The sequence below is a fragment of the Lactuca saligna genome, chromosome 1, assembly GCF_052625555.1.
Source record: "Lactuca saligna cultivar CGN05327 chromosome 1, ASM5262555v1, whole genome shotgun sequence".
Classification (NCBI taxonomy): Eukaryota; Viridiplantae; Streptophyta; class Magnoliopsida; order Asterales; family Asteraceae; genus Lactuca; species Lactuca saligna.
Window position 1 is genome coordinate 26,557,523 of NC_136417.1, and position 16,259 is coordinate 26,573,781.

The window sequence follows — 16,259 nt, forward strand, 5'->3', positions numbered from 1 at the left end:
CCTTTCGTACCAAGTCCAATACTTACCAAAAACCCCCTGTCTTGTAAAAATCTTTATAAAATAAATCCCAGAAATACACTTTAGCCCCCGAATAATCCAAATTATAACGTTTTGCTCCCCAAAACCGACACTCCGCTACATAATATGAATTTAGGGCGACTATTCGTGCATTAATTTTTATCTATTTATTTATTTAATAATTAGGATGTTACACTCGACATGCTCTACTTGATCATCTTGAATGCATCTTAAGTATTTGGATAGTAACGCACAACTAACATCCTTATGGGTCTTCTCATCCTCTCTATATTAATCCTAACTCTTATTATTTGCCAAACGAATGTCCAACTCTGTGGACTTGTTAGCTGATGGTGTTGCTCAAAGTTGCATTTGTTCTTCATTCTGTATTGGACCTTCAGTCCTAATATCCGAGTTAGAAACTCAATTCTCATTGGAGACTCCTCTTCCTTCTTAAATTTAGGCCATAGACTCAAGTCAATATAAGGTCTTTACTTTAGCTAAAGTAACAATACGAATGGTCGCACTCTAATAACCTTACATTGTCCAACACGACAGATGATTAACGAGCTAGACTCTTGTCTCTGTGAGTCAAGCATTATCACATAAGTAACCTTCCTTCATGTTCTAGTGTGATCTAATATCCTCGTAATAGGTAGCATTTCTAGCTACTGGCTGCTTTGTCTTAATGAAGGATGCAATCCTTCTATCAATCGCCTCAATTATCTTCTCCTCCAATCTTTCGACTAAATTTGGCCACTACTCTAGACATGGTTCTTCAAACCAATCGGCTCACTTCACAAATGTTAATCGGATTCAATAACCACTAGGGTCCAAACGAAAATCATCTTCATAGTCACTACCGAAACGATGGTAATGATGAAATCAAATAAAGGAACTCAACTATACTAGCATTGTGACTCTCCATGATCCAAGTGTGAGTCATGTGTTTCAAGTAGTATAGATCTCTATTACCTTTCACATCTACTCATACTCGTCCCAAAAATTGTCTCGTAGTCCCCAAGTCACTATACCTAAAAGTCATAAAGCAACTTATCACATACAAGTGTGTTCAAATAAGCACATACAACAATTCCTTCTCGACTCAACTAAGGATTTTGCGTCTCTATCAAACACATCTTGGCTTTCCTAGACTTGCCTCTAGGATCTTTCTCACGCATAGGTCCCTAGTTAAAAAAATGGTTCCCAGATCTGATTTTTTTTATTCAAACCGGATTGTTAGTTAAAAAAATTAATTTGTAGGTTTTATTAAGTTGAATCGGTCCAAATTGGACAAAGTTTGATTAATATTTGAGTACAACGACGGACCTAAGTGGTTCCTGGGGTGTGTGTCGTAAGGAGAGAAAAATGAATGAAGAAAAATGAAGACAAATAAGGAGGTATGTGAGTGCGGTGGGGTTTCGAGGCGGAAATAAAGAAGAAAAAAAAAAGTGGGGTGGATGTGGGACCGCGGAAGGGAGGGGGGTGGGGGGATGAAATGGGGGTTTATTAAATTTTATTTTATTAAAAAAAAGAAAAATGGAAAAAAGAAAAATTTTAGAAAAAATTAAAAATGTAAAATAGCATTTTCTTTTATATGTACAAAGAGAGACATTGTAATTTGTTAAAACCACATAGATCCGAGCTATCTAACATTTCAAAAATTGGAACAAATGTCTTATATTGACCAAACCATATGTACCAATGTCCAAAACGGTAATTTACTCTTCTATATAATTTGATTCAAGTTAGGTGACACTTTGTTTTCAAAAAAGAAAAAGAAGTATGTGTGATGTTAAATGTGCATCATTGTAAACGTTATTGTGCCACTATAAATTTGTTTAATGCAATAAGATGTAAAAAGTTATTTATTTGAATTTTAAACTAAATAATTGAGTGTTTCAATGACTTGAATGTTGGTAACTTTTTTTTTATTGAACAGCAAATATTTTATTATAAAACTAAAGGCAGTGGATGGTTAGTAACTTTAGTGCTTGACTTTATCAGGTAGAAGCTTTGGTTCCTATATTTATTAGTATAACAAAATAATCACATGCAGCTAGTTATGTAAAAAGGATAATTCTTTATTTTGGTCATTACACCCTGAAACTTGGATGATCTAGTTTGTTTTTTACCCTTAGCTATGACTCCTTGATATGGTATTTACATGACAAAAATAATAAAATGAATTTATGAATAATAAAATATTATTACAAAATATGGATACTGAATTGTTACAAAACAGCAATGTGAATCTTAGAATACGTATTTGAAATTAAAGTACATGTCTCTATGTCTCTTCTATGCAATTTCATGTTTTCTAAATTCTAAAATGTTTATCGACACAATAATCAACTTAAAAAAAGAAAGAGGGAAAATGGTTTATCAGGATAATCATTTTTATCGATTTGTTTAAATTTATGTAACTTTGTATTTTTGTACACATTTGACTATTTTAACTTGTTATATGTGTTCATATATTGTCATTGTCACCAGCTATAACGTACGAGAAAAGAAAGTTGTCTAAATATGAATAAAACGAAAAGTTAATTACTCCGATAAGTCATTTTCCAACTTTTAAAAGCAATGTTATTTTTCATATTTGTTTGTATTATTTTTTTGATTTTTTCAAATGTTATTTTTAAAATATCCATAATTTCCTAAATAATAATTAAATATTTATCAATTTTGAACTTTACTTCTTAATTATTAAATATATTTTGTTTTGTGAAATATTTTATATAGTCTTTTATAATTTTTTTTTCTTTTGTTTTTAAACATATCCAATGTTTTTAAATTAAATAGGATCTAACAATAAAATTAAATAAATTAAATATGTAACAATAAGTATGGAGGGTTTTTTTTAAATAAAAAGAAAATATTACTTAGCAAATAAAAAAACAAAAAAAAAATCTATATAATGTAAATGTTTTAAAATTATTCCAACTTTTTAATACTTTTTAGCTAGAAGTTTATAAACTTTAAATTATTTAATACAACGTTTAAACTAGTATTTTAAAATATTATAAAAAATATTAAACTATCATAAAAAAAATCTATGAAGCACTTTAAAAATGTTATAAAATAAAGTTTAGAAATAAATGTATGAAAGTTATAAAAAAGTTATATGAAAATGTAAATAAAAAAACAAGTTAAATACTTGTAAGAAAAATTTGAAACATCTATAAAATATTTGGTTTGAAACACTTATATTAAAATGATATGAAAGAATAAGAAAAGTTCAAAAATATTATAAACAAAGATTTGAAACATTGTATTAAACTTGTAGGGGAAAAAATTATAAAAATATTGTAAGAAATTATAAAAAATTTTAAAAAATTTGTAAAAAAAAATGATCATATTTAAACAACTTTCTTTTTTATACATTTAAACAATTAACTTATTAAATATATATATTACAATTATACAAGTTAAATAGCAAAATGTGTATAAAAAAAATTTACCCTGTTGAAAAGGACAAATATAATTACTCTGTTTCAAACTATAAAGTGTAATTTTAGTTGGGCTGGATTCATTTTAAGCCCAAATAGTAACGTAGAAGTCAAAATTTGAAAGTCAAACTACACCTACTGTTTATCTGCTAAGCAAACCCCTTCGGACAAATAATTTCCAATAACTTTCTCGCTCCTCGATCCATTGGTCATTAAATCAATCGACAAACCCCTGAGATCTAGTGATCCATCACAATCCTTCTTCATTCAATCCTTTAATCAAAGGTTCCGAATCAAGTTCCCATTTCATCGATCTTGTAAGTACACAATCTGACTCGTTTTTTACTTCGTAGTATATCTCAATCTCGATTACTTTTTCTTCTTCGGTTTTCTGTAGATTTAGTTACAGATTCATACCCATTTGATTCGTCAATGGGGAGCAATTATAAGCCAATCCCCAAAGATTCTTCTGTCGAATTGCAATCAAAAGACCAAAATAATCATGGATCTCAAAACCCTAAGTCATCCCACATTGTAGATGATCTAGATTACGATGATCTAAACGATGAAATCGATTTTGATCACTTGCCCCTTGTAATTGTGCCAAAAGAAGATTCTGCTTCTAGTTCTGGTTCTGGGATCTATGGAGCTGTGTTTAATTTATCCACTTCCGTAATTGGGGCCGGAATCATGGCACTTCCTGCCACCATGAAAGTTCTGGGTTTAATCGTTGGACTCATTTTGATTTTCTTGATGGGTATTCTGTCTGAAATTAGCGTCGAACTCCTTGTCAGATTCGCTGTACAATCTAAATCTAATTCTTATGGGGAGGTCGTTCAAGAAGCTTTAGGAAAACCAGCAAGAATTTTGTCAGAAATTTGTATCATAGTCAACAATGCAGGCGTTCTAGTAGTTTATTTGATCATAATCGGTGATGTAATGTCGGGTTCCCTCAGGCACACCGGTGTTTTTGATCAGTGGTTAGGAAACGGGTTCTGGGATCACCGGAAAATAGTAATCTTGGTAGTGGTAATCATTTGTCTTGCCCCTTTATGTGCTCTCAACAAAATCGATTCTTTAAGCACAACTTCAGCTGCCTCGGTTGCCCTTGCAGTTGTCTTTGTACTCGTAGCTTTTATCGTTGCATTTATTAAACTCCTCGAGGGTAAAATCGGAACTCCAAGATTAACACCGGATTTCGGGTCTGAAAAGGCGATTCTAGACTTACTAGTCGTGATTCCAATCATGTCAAACGCGTACGTTTGCCACTTTAATGTTCAACCGATTTACAATGAGCTTGAAAACCGTTCGCCTCAAAAAATGAACAAAGTCGGGCGTCTCACAACTGCTCTTTGCGTTACAATCTACGCCTCGACCGCAATCGCGGGTTACCTTTTATTCGGAAAGGACACGGAATCGGACATTTTGACTAACTTTGACCGACCTTTAGGGGTTCGGTTTAGTATGGCTTTAACATACATTGTGCGTGTTGGATACGTGTTTCATTTGGTTCTTGTTTTTCCGGTGATTCATTTTTCTTTAAGGCAAACGGTTGATGCGTTGGTTTTTGATGGATCGGCTCCCTTATCGGAGAGCCGAAAGAGGTGTCTAGGGTTGACTTTTGTGCTATTGGCAGTCGTGTACTTGGGATCCACGATGATCCCAAGTATATGGACTGCTTTTAAGTTCACGGGGGCCACAACAGCTGTTTCATTGGGATTTACATTCCCGGCTCTTATCGCGCTCCGGTTGAGTAGCCAGGGTCCCGGTTTGAGTAGCCGAGAGAGGTTTTTGGCTTGGTTGATGTTGAGTTTAGCTGTCATGGTTAGTGTTGTTGGGGTCGTTGGGAATGTTTATAGTTTGCAAAGTAAATCGGAGTGAGCTATTCTACTCGATAGTAAAACTTCAACTGATCTGTGTTGGATTCGGTTAGGTTAGGTCATACGAGTATCACGTGACGGGAGAAATAATTGCCATTGCGGTTATTTTTTATTCCAAGATGACTAAATTGCCCTTGCTACGAGAATAGATAATCTCCCGGAACAATATAACTGGGTTAGATACGGATTATAAAAGTTATTTACCTTTTCGTTTGATTAAATTTTGCTATTGTAATAATTGATCGTATTTGTTGTACAAGGGAAAATATTTAATATATGTTATCTTTTACGAGTATACTTTTTCTCTAATGTGCATTATTGAAGATTTAGGATACCCATGTATTGGTAAATATAGTTTGGCTGAAATAAGTGATATGTATATGAGCCAAAAATTATAAAAGAGTTTTTCTATAATAACTCAATATAAGTAATTATTTCAATATGTCGTTTATATCTGTGCAAATTGGCTTCAATATGTCGTAGTCTAGTCGAAGGTGATACCCCCAATGGTGATTGATAGCTTAACCAGGGTCAACATCTTAAAAGGAAAAACTATCGGATGATAAAACTTGTCGATTGCCAACTTTAATAGTCGATATCCCATATGACATACATATGGATACCCAATTGGATAATAAGGACTGGATTGTTTTTAACTGGACTTTGAGGCCATACCGATCCAATCCAATTATGATTGGATGTCCACTCATCGATTGCAAGCCTAGTAAGTAGACCATGTCACAAGATTTTACAAAACAACGTTGACATTTCCCAATCCAAACAAGATGGGTATTTTGATATGCGTTGGACCATGTACAAGGACTCACTCTCTCTTAGCATCAAAAATAGCACTAGAAATTGTCTAGTAACGAAAATAGCTTTTGGGATTCCCAAGGTAAACCACAGATCGAGATATGTGAGTGAACAACAAACTTAAGTGGGACCCAAACATCTCTAGTATTCTTTGTTACAAGATAAACAGAAAAAGGAATAACGCTGGCTAGCATCTTTCAAAAACCTTGTATAGCTTCTCCAAAGAGGCCACCTGCATAAACAACCTTTTCACTACATACGCTACACAAAAACGTTCAAATGCATATTTATGCAAACATAACATTTATAAATAGAAGCAGATGAGGGAAAACTTAATCATTTCACATGGACTCAACACCCAGCAAAGAACATTAAGAAACAGTAAGGCGGGGAGGGACCAAAAAAGCCATGTAAATTAGTTAGTTAAATAAAGCTAAATGAAAAAAATAAAAAATAAAAAAGATGGCAAGGTCAAGAAGGTCAATTCATATGCATACATACCTGCACGAATGTTCCATTTGTGGCCATTGAAGTTGGGGGCTTGAAGAAGAGCCGCATGGAAGGAAACAGAACATGCTGTATTGACCATTCTCGCTGGGCCCACGCATTCTCTGCTTCCGAAAGTAGCTCCTCATCAACTCCTTCCTCTACCATATCATTCCCTGAAATGCATTTCAGTGTTTTAACAGGATAACTAGGCGTCTCATGCTAAACAAAAATGGGTTAAATACAAGAAATAGCAATGTACTTTTATTTATTATATTTGTAGCATCCTACTTTCATTCTTCCAACCACAATGCCATTCAAATACAAACCATTTTTCACTGTTATTAATTGGATAGATTTGTCAAAGTATAATGTCCTAATAAGAAATAAACTGGAAGTCCAATGCTATTTGCTAAAACCATATAGATTTTCAATGTGAAAATTTGAAAGCAAAAGAAAAAATGACCCTCCTCTAAAATATATTCCTATCTTGTATTTGTGCCGAAAATGCCCCAGTGAAACCCTCACTTCTCACTACAAGGGAGATGGACTTTGAATGGGAATGGTTAAGGGGTTTTTAGTTTTGTAGTGGCATTTTCAACACAAACCCAAAGATATTTTCTCAAATTTCCCTTTAACCTAAAAGTGGATGTAATGTACACAAAACAAGATAAAGGACCTTAGAATGCCAAAAAAAAATGTCACTAAATGAGTAATTGGACAATAGTTTAGGGACCAACTTCAACTTACACCCTACTTTTTGTTTAATTTAGAACTTCAACTCTAATTCAAAAAAGAAGGGATCAGTTAATGAAGAAATACATGTACCTCCTGAAACATTTCCTTTCCCTTGTCTTTTATAAAAATCTGAACCTCCTTCACTTGATGGATTTGGCAATAGAGGTGGATGCATAGCATAGAAGTTTCCAAGAGCAGCAGCAATGGTTTGAAAGCAAACTTTCTCATCATTCCATGTCACCTAAACAAGATATGATCATGTATTTATATGTGTGCATGATTGTATATTTGTATATATGTTGGTATGTTTATGGTGTAGCTTACATCATTTCCCAGACAAAGAAGAAATTCTGGAGCCCGATCCATGTCAGGTGTGTACTGGTCAAGTATGACAGGAAGCCTTGACAAATTGGCTTGTGGATCCACATGAATGCCAAAATATTCATCCAGCAATTCAGATTTCTCACTTAGAAGCTTAGCATTCATCTGTGTACATACATACATACATACAGGTCATTAAATGATGATCATAATGCTAAAACCAGAGGAACCTCAAACTGAGAGACTTACTTGGGCTATCTTTACTTTTAAGTCATCATTCTCAATGCCTTCTGAATCCGGATCTTCTTCAGTCAGTGCCAGCATGATTAGTTCTTGCAATGGGGCAGGCTCACTTAATTGTATTGCATTGAAGTAACCAAATCGTTGCAGAACCAGTTGATACATGAGCTCTTTGCTACAAAAAGAAAGAAGAATTTAATGCCTAAGCTATAGAAACTCTGCAAACTTAACACAGAGGGGTTGAGGTGGTATATTACCTCAAATTTACAACATTGGCAAGATAGAGATGAGTATTATGCTGAAGGAGAGCAAAATCATCATCAGCCATACCAACATACGTGCAGTTCCTTACAGTGTCCAAAAGACCTGACAAAAAGAACAACATCAGACATCAGCAACACAAGATTATACGTATATAGTTCTTAACGAATGTGGTGAGCAAGGGTACCAGAGTGACAATCACGTTCAAATTCATCGATAAGTTCCTGAACACTTGTAAGATCAGCAGTTTCCTTGGGATTCCTCCTCTGTCTGATGGAAGACCTGCAGTTAGTTAATGGAAATGTACAGGTATGGTTATTTATCTGAAGATCCAAATATCCAAAGATAGTATAAAACCTACCTTAAAGAATTCAATCCACAACTGCTTTCATGGTGTCTAGAAGGCTTAACTTGCAAATAAGCATGCATCCTCCCAGAAGGATCCTGAGAATCTGTCCGCACCATCTTATTTACAGGTATTTTTTGCGACCCTTTAAGAAAACAAGTAATAGCATGAAAAGATATATCAAGTCAAAACAAAAGAAAGAGCATCACTTCACTTGCATAGTTGCATACCAGATGTTGATGTATTTACACAAGAAGCTTTGTTTGCAGATACTGAACTAACAGGAGAGCAATCCACTGCCTGTTCAAACACATAAAAGAAATTATATATTAGATGAACCAAACCAAAAAGAAAAGCAAGCTCTGACATTTCTATAATCAAAAGACTACCTGTTGTTCTTGATACATGCTTGACTCGTTTAAGTTTCCTAGCTTCAATTCTATCACAGATTGTATCTTCTCAATAATAACCTCCTGGTTCAAAAGGCTCACCTGTATAAAATTATAAGCTAAAATTTAGAGTAAGAAGGATGTATTGGAAACCTCATTCATTCGGTCTTTCATGCATTCATCGGTTACACAATTTTAAGGTGGTGAAAGTAAAAAACAATTTGGATAAGTCAAGAGAAAATAACACAGAAATCATGCAAGAAACATCATTACCTCTCTCTTTGTGGGATGCACGTTAACATCAACATGCTCAGGAGGCAAGATAAGTGACATATATATGAAAGGTTTTGATGCTTTGGGTAAAGTTGCAGCATAGATGATTTCAATTGCCCTCTTCAGAGCAGTACATTCGACTAATCTTTCTGTGAAAAAGTGAGGAAAAGTTAGGTTATAACAAGAACCAAAATATCAGCAAGAATGTCAATAAATTTGCACAAATCAAAATTCAGAAGTTCAAGGGTGTCAATTATCACTGAACCACACAAAAGAAAAAAGTGCTAGAGCATATTCACTTTTTCTTTGTTTCTTTTTGTTACTTGTTTGTGATTTCTCAAAGTTGTGTAACACATAACACATACCATTGATGAAGAGAACCATGGTAGTCTTCTTTGCAGAGTAACTAGAATCGGATATAAAGCCATCCATTTCAAAAACTGAAGTAGATGGATTAGCATCTGAAGCCTCTATCTTCATCAGACTGCGAGCAACTGAGACCCCATACACAGATCTGATAGCATCCAGCCTTGTAGACATAGCAACTGAGTGAACATCAACTGCACCAGCTCCATGCTAAAAATCAGATAGTGGATATGTACAAGACATTAAAACCAATATTAAAAAACCTATGCAGTTATGCAGTATGCCTCCCAAAATTATGGAAAACAAAACAATTATTAGTTTCAGATGCATGCAAAACAATTAGTTAAACTACTCACCTTTCTGCAGGAGAAGCTCACGTTTTTATGATGGATAGCAAACCGACAAAGTAGGTCAACAATTTTTGGATAATCGTCAGCAGAGTTCTGGAGAGTTTTCCTTCGTGCAATCATGTTATAAAATAAATTCTCAATCTGGTAAAAACACACACATCATCTAATCAAAGGGGGGGTAATGAAACAGATGAAGAGGATGTGAAAGAATGAATCCCAACCGTTACTTGAGTCCCCTTTACGGCAGCACACGCCTTAGGTTCATGCTCCATCACACCATCTCTGTATGATACCCTAACACACAAAAACCATAATGAAAACCAATTCCATGTAAAACTACAAATTTAAAGGGGTAATGAAAACAATATTATACCTGTAACCATGCAACTGACCGCTGGTTATGGTGGAGACTGTAACATGAGCAACATAAGTCATGCTTGCTAAGGCTTCTCCTCTAAACCCCATCGACTTAATTGACTGTAAATCTTCAAATGCAGACAACTTTGATGTTGTATGCCTCTCACATAGAATCGGCAAGTCATCATACTGAAACAAAAAATTTCCCCTAAATGAAAAGCTCAAATTTCAAAAAATATATATATATGGACATTTATGGGGAGCATTTGATGAAAAAAAAAACAGTAGTGAGAGGGTTTGGTTTTACACGGATTCCATGGCCATCATCAGAAACTTGAATGAGTTTCAGGCCTCCATCCTTAATAACAACATGTATGGAGGTGGACCCCGCATCAAGGCTGTTCTCAACGAGCTCCTTGACGGCTGCAACGGGGCGTTGGATGACCTCACCAGCTGCAATTCGGTTGACTACAGACTCATCAAGGCGCTGGATCCTTGGTGGGTCTTGTGATGGAGGAGGAAGGACTGCATCTGTTTCCATAATATGCAGATTTTAAAGTTCTTCAACCCACTTTTTGGCTGCTGTAAATGAATCCTAAAAATAGCAATGGAAAAAGCAAGTGGAATTAATTTTTAGAAACATAAGAATGAATGAATGAATGAAAAAACTAGAAGATATTACAGAACAAACAACCAAACAAGTTTGTTCTGAGATATAATTAAGAAACTGGCAGTGTTGGTGTTAGAGATAAATACTTAAGTTTATTAGCTAGCAATCAATGTAGCTGGACAAGCATTCAACTAGTAGAATACAATGCTTGAGCAAAACTACAGATAAGATAAGTTAAGAATTACCTCTAACTAATAAGTGGATTCCCCTTGGCACATATTTCATTACAAAGTCAAATATGATTTCAAAGTAAGTAATACTGTAACAAAGAAAAAGTCTTAAAATAAATAGACATTCCCATTCTACTGAGCTTAGGATGCATTTGGTAAAGGGAAATGGAATTGGAGCAGATAATGAAGACATGAGATTTAAGAGAAAGAGAATTAAGCCGGAGAAAATAAATTGATTCCATTGTTTGGTACAACAGACCTAAGAATCAATTCTCTTGTTTAGTTGTAGTAAGCAATGAAATGGAAATTAATTTTTTACCATGTTATCATATTTAAACAACATTTTACAACTTGCACAAGAAGCATCAAAACGAACGACAACAATGTAAGACTTTAAAACCCAAGTAGGACACCAAAGCTTGACAGATAACCAATTACTAATGGCGAGCCGAGAAACCAGAACTACAACATGAGACGAGGTGAAAACATGGTACTTTGAGTGGTGAAACTACACTTCCAAAGCGGTTATATTCATGCCAACAACAAAGACTAAAGAACAAATCCAGAAACAGCAACTAACTTTAACTCAAAACTTTATAACACGGGACCAAGGCTTCAACTGGAGTGAGGGAAGCAGGATGAATAGGAGAATCACAAATACACCATCGGTACAGAATTTCACCAACGTTAGAATTTGTACTTGAAAATCATCCTAGCAGACAAACAAACGAACAAAGATATGTGAAGGTGAACTCAGAAACAAACACCAGCTGTACATGACTCCCTAGATTGAGTCAGAAATACATGGTGTGAAACTGAACACAAATGTCCATTAAGTAAAATGTTGCATCAAGATAATTTCAGAAGCATAGCCTAAAAATACAGTTTAGTTTAATCCAGAGTCACGATGGTGAGGAGTGATCGTCGCAGGTTTTCTGATTGATGGTAAACCCTAATTCCGATCGATTGTTCAAAAACTCCTATTCCTCGTCTTCAGTTAATTTATATGAAAATAAAGTCATTAAAACATACCAATGATGAAAAACATAACGTTGTTCCCCTGTAATTAATTTTATGTTTCTTCTTGAACTTCAAATCGACAAGATAGACGGACGGTATGTTGGTTGTCGAATGCTGCAGTGGTCGGAGAATGACAGGTAGAACCGAGAAGAGGGGAGATACTAGAATCAATCACTGGAACAAAATCGCTCCAAACTGGAGCCCTAATCGAATGGAGAATGACGATAGAGATTGGGACGATGAAATTTCCAGAAAGAGCTCAACGAAGGGGAAGTGAAGAGGAGAAGACGCACCCTCATTTTTTTGCCAATTATCCCTTTTTTATTTCTCGGTGTCCAGGTAAGTTTTATTTTCCCGCCATTTATTTAATGAAAAGAAATGGGAAAAATGGGAAATAATCAAATTTTTAATCAAACAAATAAAATAATTTTTTCTATTTTTTCTGTCTCTACCAAACACACCTTAACAGCAAGGTCTTCGAATTGTTTAGAATTTCTTATTTAAAACATGTTATGTTTATGTAACACTCGTTTTTTCATAATGGACCAGTGTAGGTATTAAGGAGTCAAATACAGTGTTTTTGGGAAAAACCATGAGTCACATCGTCTATCCGGAGGCTATTCACGACGTGACATGTGTATGGTCACGACGTGATGAGGGTTGCAGCCCAAGCCCAAGGGTTTCATTCGCATTTAAGCCCCTAATCTCGGATTTAGGGTTTCATTTCCAGCCTTCATTACCCTGTAGAGCTTTGATCAAATCCTAATAGCCTCTTCTTCATTTGTGAGCTTGTTCTTGGAGCTTTGGTGCCCTTGGGAGGAAGAAGAAGACCCTTGTGGTGTAGAAGACCTATTGGCAAGTTTGGAGTTTGAGTTTGAGCCATTTCTAAAGCATTGTAAGAATTCAAGATTCGAACTTTATGATGTTAACTTCTAGATATAGGCTTATTGTTCCATTTTCTTCATATTGTGGAAGTTTGGATGGGAGGATTCCATAAATTTGGCAACTTTATGGGTCCTTATGGTCTCTTGAAGGTTATTTTATGGATTTGAGATTTGGCTGAGTTTTGATGTTATTAATGTGAGTGTGGTTTCATTTCTTCTCCATTTTGACCTTTTACGATATCAAGACATGCATATCTATAAAGCATCGATTTTTATGATGTTTTTGGAGTAAGAAGGCCCTCCATAAAGTTGGAATGGGTGGCCTTAAAGGTTAAGGATTGAATACATTAAGTGCCCCTATCTACATATGGTGATCGTGATGCGACAATAAGATTTATCTCGATTGTTTTGGACTAGCTTGGTCACAACATGAGGGTATGGTCCTCACGATGTTGCGATGGTTTTGAGTCGCGACTGAGTTGTCGAATTCAAAAGTTTTGGATCTGGCCTGAACTTGTTGGCCATGATGTGACCATGGGTTGGTCGCGACGTGAGAGTCGGTTTTTGGTATTGTGGTTGTCGACTTTGAATTTGACCATTGACTTTCGGCATGGGTTGACTTTTGGTCAAACTAAGGGTTTTAGATAGGGATCTCAACAGGACCAAACGGGAGTGGAAATACCTTCCCCCGCCCCCGAATCCTCCGTTTACATAGCCCCCGATCCCACCCTCATTCCTCCATTTTATAGGCTTAAAATTGACTTTTTTTTGCTAAAATAATTTGTTATATTTAGAACTAAAAAACTATTTTTCATAACTTTAAAAGCTTAAAATATAGTTTTTTAACAACTACAAATTTAAAAATTCAACATTATTAAACGACAAATCCAACAAATTTAGAATTATAAAATACGACAAATCTAAAATTTAAAAAAAAAAAAAAAAAAAGTACGACATATCTAAAAATATATGACCAATTCACTATCGTATCGTCAGATATTGTGAAGTGTAAGAAAGTCAAGAAACCTTAAAATTAGATAATGTATTCTCTCTCTCTCTCTCTCTCTCTCTCTATATATATATATATATATATATATATATATATATATATATATATATATATATATATGTTCAAATGTTTTTAGTAATTATTGTGTGTTTAAATGCACCAATAAGAATTCAAGAAATAATAAATAATTAAATAAATTGTTTAAGGGTAAATTAGTAATATTACATATATGTATTAATTAATATCCAAATTTAACCATTGATATCCCTTTTTTTGAGGGATTAGTTTTTTTTACGTATTAAAACTCTAGACACCAAGTCACACCTCAAAGGAAATCGATATCTCCTCCAAATCGCCTCTGTTCTCGTTATTGTGATTGCCACGGTACACCAACACCAAAATGGCCGTAAGAGATTGCAACAAAGTTTTATCCTTCTTCTTCTTCGTTATATAAAACTCTTTGAAATTCAAGAGTCGGAAGCCCACTGTAATTGTAAGTAAAATAGTTCAATTTCATTCGGTTCCAATCTCAATTCCATTCAATAAGGCGTCTGCATTTTTTTTTTGTTTTGGAATCACAAAAGTAGCGACACTGTGTATCGTTGTGTGTCAAAAGGGATCCCAAAACCACATTTATTTTGCTTGCTGTAGAATCATACATGAACGACAACAGTTTTTTTTTTTTTTTTTTTTTTTTTTTTTTGAATTGCTACTTTTAATTAATCCATAAAAAAGATATTCCATTTTTTTGGTTCATAATAATGAACATTAATTAAACACACGAAAGTCAAAAAAAATTATCTCTTTACATATCAAATCTAGTTGTTGTTTAAGGAGAATATTCTTTAAATTAATCTCACAAGTTTTCATGGTTTTATCACATATACTAATAAAATAAACTATTTGTCAATGTATTCTACAAAATACTAACTTTGTAGGAAAATCAAATATGCAAAAAAAGTGTATTCTATTAGAATTTAATTTTATATAAATGTATTATGTTAGAATGTTTGAGAATAATTGTCAACAACAAGTACATTCTGTCATAATTTATTGTAATTTATTCTCTTATAATGCATTGAATTTTTTAATTTTTGAAACTAATTATGTTTTCTTTGTGGATTTAGGTTTTGAAGAGACTAACATTGATGTGGAGAAGGAATAAAACATAGAGAACGAGAGTGTATTATACCAGAATGTGTTATGCTACAATGTATAAAGTGTTGCTAAAAACTAATATTCTATCAGAATATATTAGTGTTTTTGTTAGATTGTGATGTTTTTTTTTTTCTTTCAGAATGTTGTTATTATTCAATGAATCATAATCATACAATGTAATTATTTGGATATTATTAGTTCAAGAATTGATTTTGTGTATTCTTTTTAGAATGTATTTACTAGTTTATGGTTGACATTCTGTCATTCTGACAGAATAACATCGAAAAATATATTTACTAGTTTATGGTTAACATTCTATCATTCTGATAGAATAAAATCGAATTTTTAATTTTGAATTAATTTAAAATATTCAGATTTTTAAAGATAAATGAATTAATTATCCATAAAAATCTGAAAATTTCCTTTTTTAATATAGGTTAATTGACTAAAATACCCTTATGCTGAAATTTGTGTGATTATATAGTATATGTTATCCTATTCTACTATCATAAACCCTCAGATCATTACCTATGATTATATTTCATCCGATGGTCCAGATCTGTGCATTCTGGTACACAATAGTTACTAGAAACAAAATAACCTATATATATATATATATATATATATATATATATATATATATATATATATATATATATATATATATATATATATGGGACCCCCGAGGGAATACGAGACGGAAATACTCACTCCCGCCCCCGGTCTCGTAAAGAAAATGGGGTTTAATCCAATTCTCACCCCCGCCCCTAAATTTTTTTAAAAATTAATCTCATACGGAATCGGGGTCACATGGGAGCAGGGTCCCGCAAAAGATTTTTACATCCTTGTTTTAGAGTGTAGACCGAGAGGGTATTATTTATTTTTGTTAGGTGCCTTGTAGGATCAATCTTTGTTAGGTGAGACTTGTTGTGTTTAGCTACTACTTGTGAGGTGAGTCTTCTCACTATACTTGCTTGTGTGGTGGTATATGTATGTTGACCCACTGGGTCTTATCTGTCGATTGTTGATATATGTGAATTGAGTTGCTGGTAACTTCT

General features: G+C 33.9%; 2 protein-coding genes across 2 annotated transcripts; one reads left to right on the forward strand and one right to left on the reverse strand.

Annotated features, from left to right (window-relative positions):
- Positions 1-3,626: 3,626 nt before the first annotated feature.
- On the forward strand, positions 3,627-5,645 carry LOC145029757 (Transmembrane amino acid transporter family protein). The gene is made up of 2 exons (XM_078978229.1): positions 3,627-3,787; positions 3,868-5,645. Exon 2 carries the CDS (start codon positions 3,903-3,905, stop codon positions 5,349-5,351), a length of 1,449 nt encoding a protein of 482 aa, XP_078834355.1. The 5' UTR covers positions 3,627-3,787; positions 3,868-3,902; the 3' UTR covers positions 5,352-5,645.
- A 451-nt stretch (positions 5,646-6,096) lies between these two features.
- On the reverse strand, positions 6,097-12,460 carry MLH1 (MUTL-homolog 1). Its single transcript, XM_078978225.1, has 17 exons — positions 12,163-12,460; positions 10,598-10,885; positions 10,307-10,479; positions 10,155-10,227; positions 9,940-10,074; positions 9,583-9,793; positions 9,218-9,366; positions 8,945-9,046; positions 8,786-8,855; positions 8,571-8,700; positions 8,397-8,491; positions 8,206-8,314; positions 7,958-8,123; positions 7,712-7,873; positions 7,478-7,628; positions 6,665-6,825; positions 6,097-6,395 (listed from the first exon to the last, which is right to left on the reverse strand). The coding sequence occupies exons 2-17, from the start codon at positions 10,829-10,831 to the stop codon at positions 6,351-6,353; spliced, it is 2,166 nt and encodes a 721-aa protein (XP_078834351.1). The 5' UTR covers positions 10,832-10,885; positions 12,163-12,460; the 3' UTR covers positions 6,097-6,350.
- Between the last annotated feature and the right edge of the window lie 3,799 nt (positions 12,461-16,259).

Bases quoted from the DNA above. Each gene is read 5' to 3' on its own strand.
- LOC145029757 (XM_078978229.1), top strand. From the start codon at position 3,903: ATGGGGAGCAATTATAAGCCAATCCCCAAAGATTCTTCTGTCGAATTG.
- MLH1 (XM_078978225.1), bottom strand. From the start codon at position 10,831: ATGGAAACAGATGCAGTCCTTCCTCCTCCATCACAAGACCCACCAAGG. The intron at 8,856-8,944 runs GTAGTCTTTTGA...GTGTTTGAACAG, and splicing joins GCATGTATCAAGAACAACAG to GCAGTGGATTGCTCTCCTGT. The intron at 6,396-6,664 runs GTATGTATGCAT...TTGTTTATGCAG, and splicing joins CAAATGGAACATTCGTGCAG to GTGGCCTCTTTGGAGAAGCT.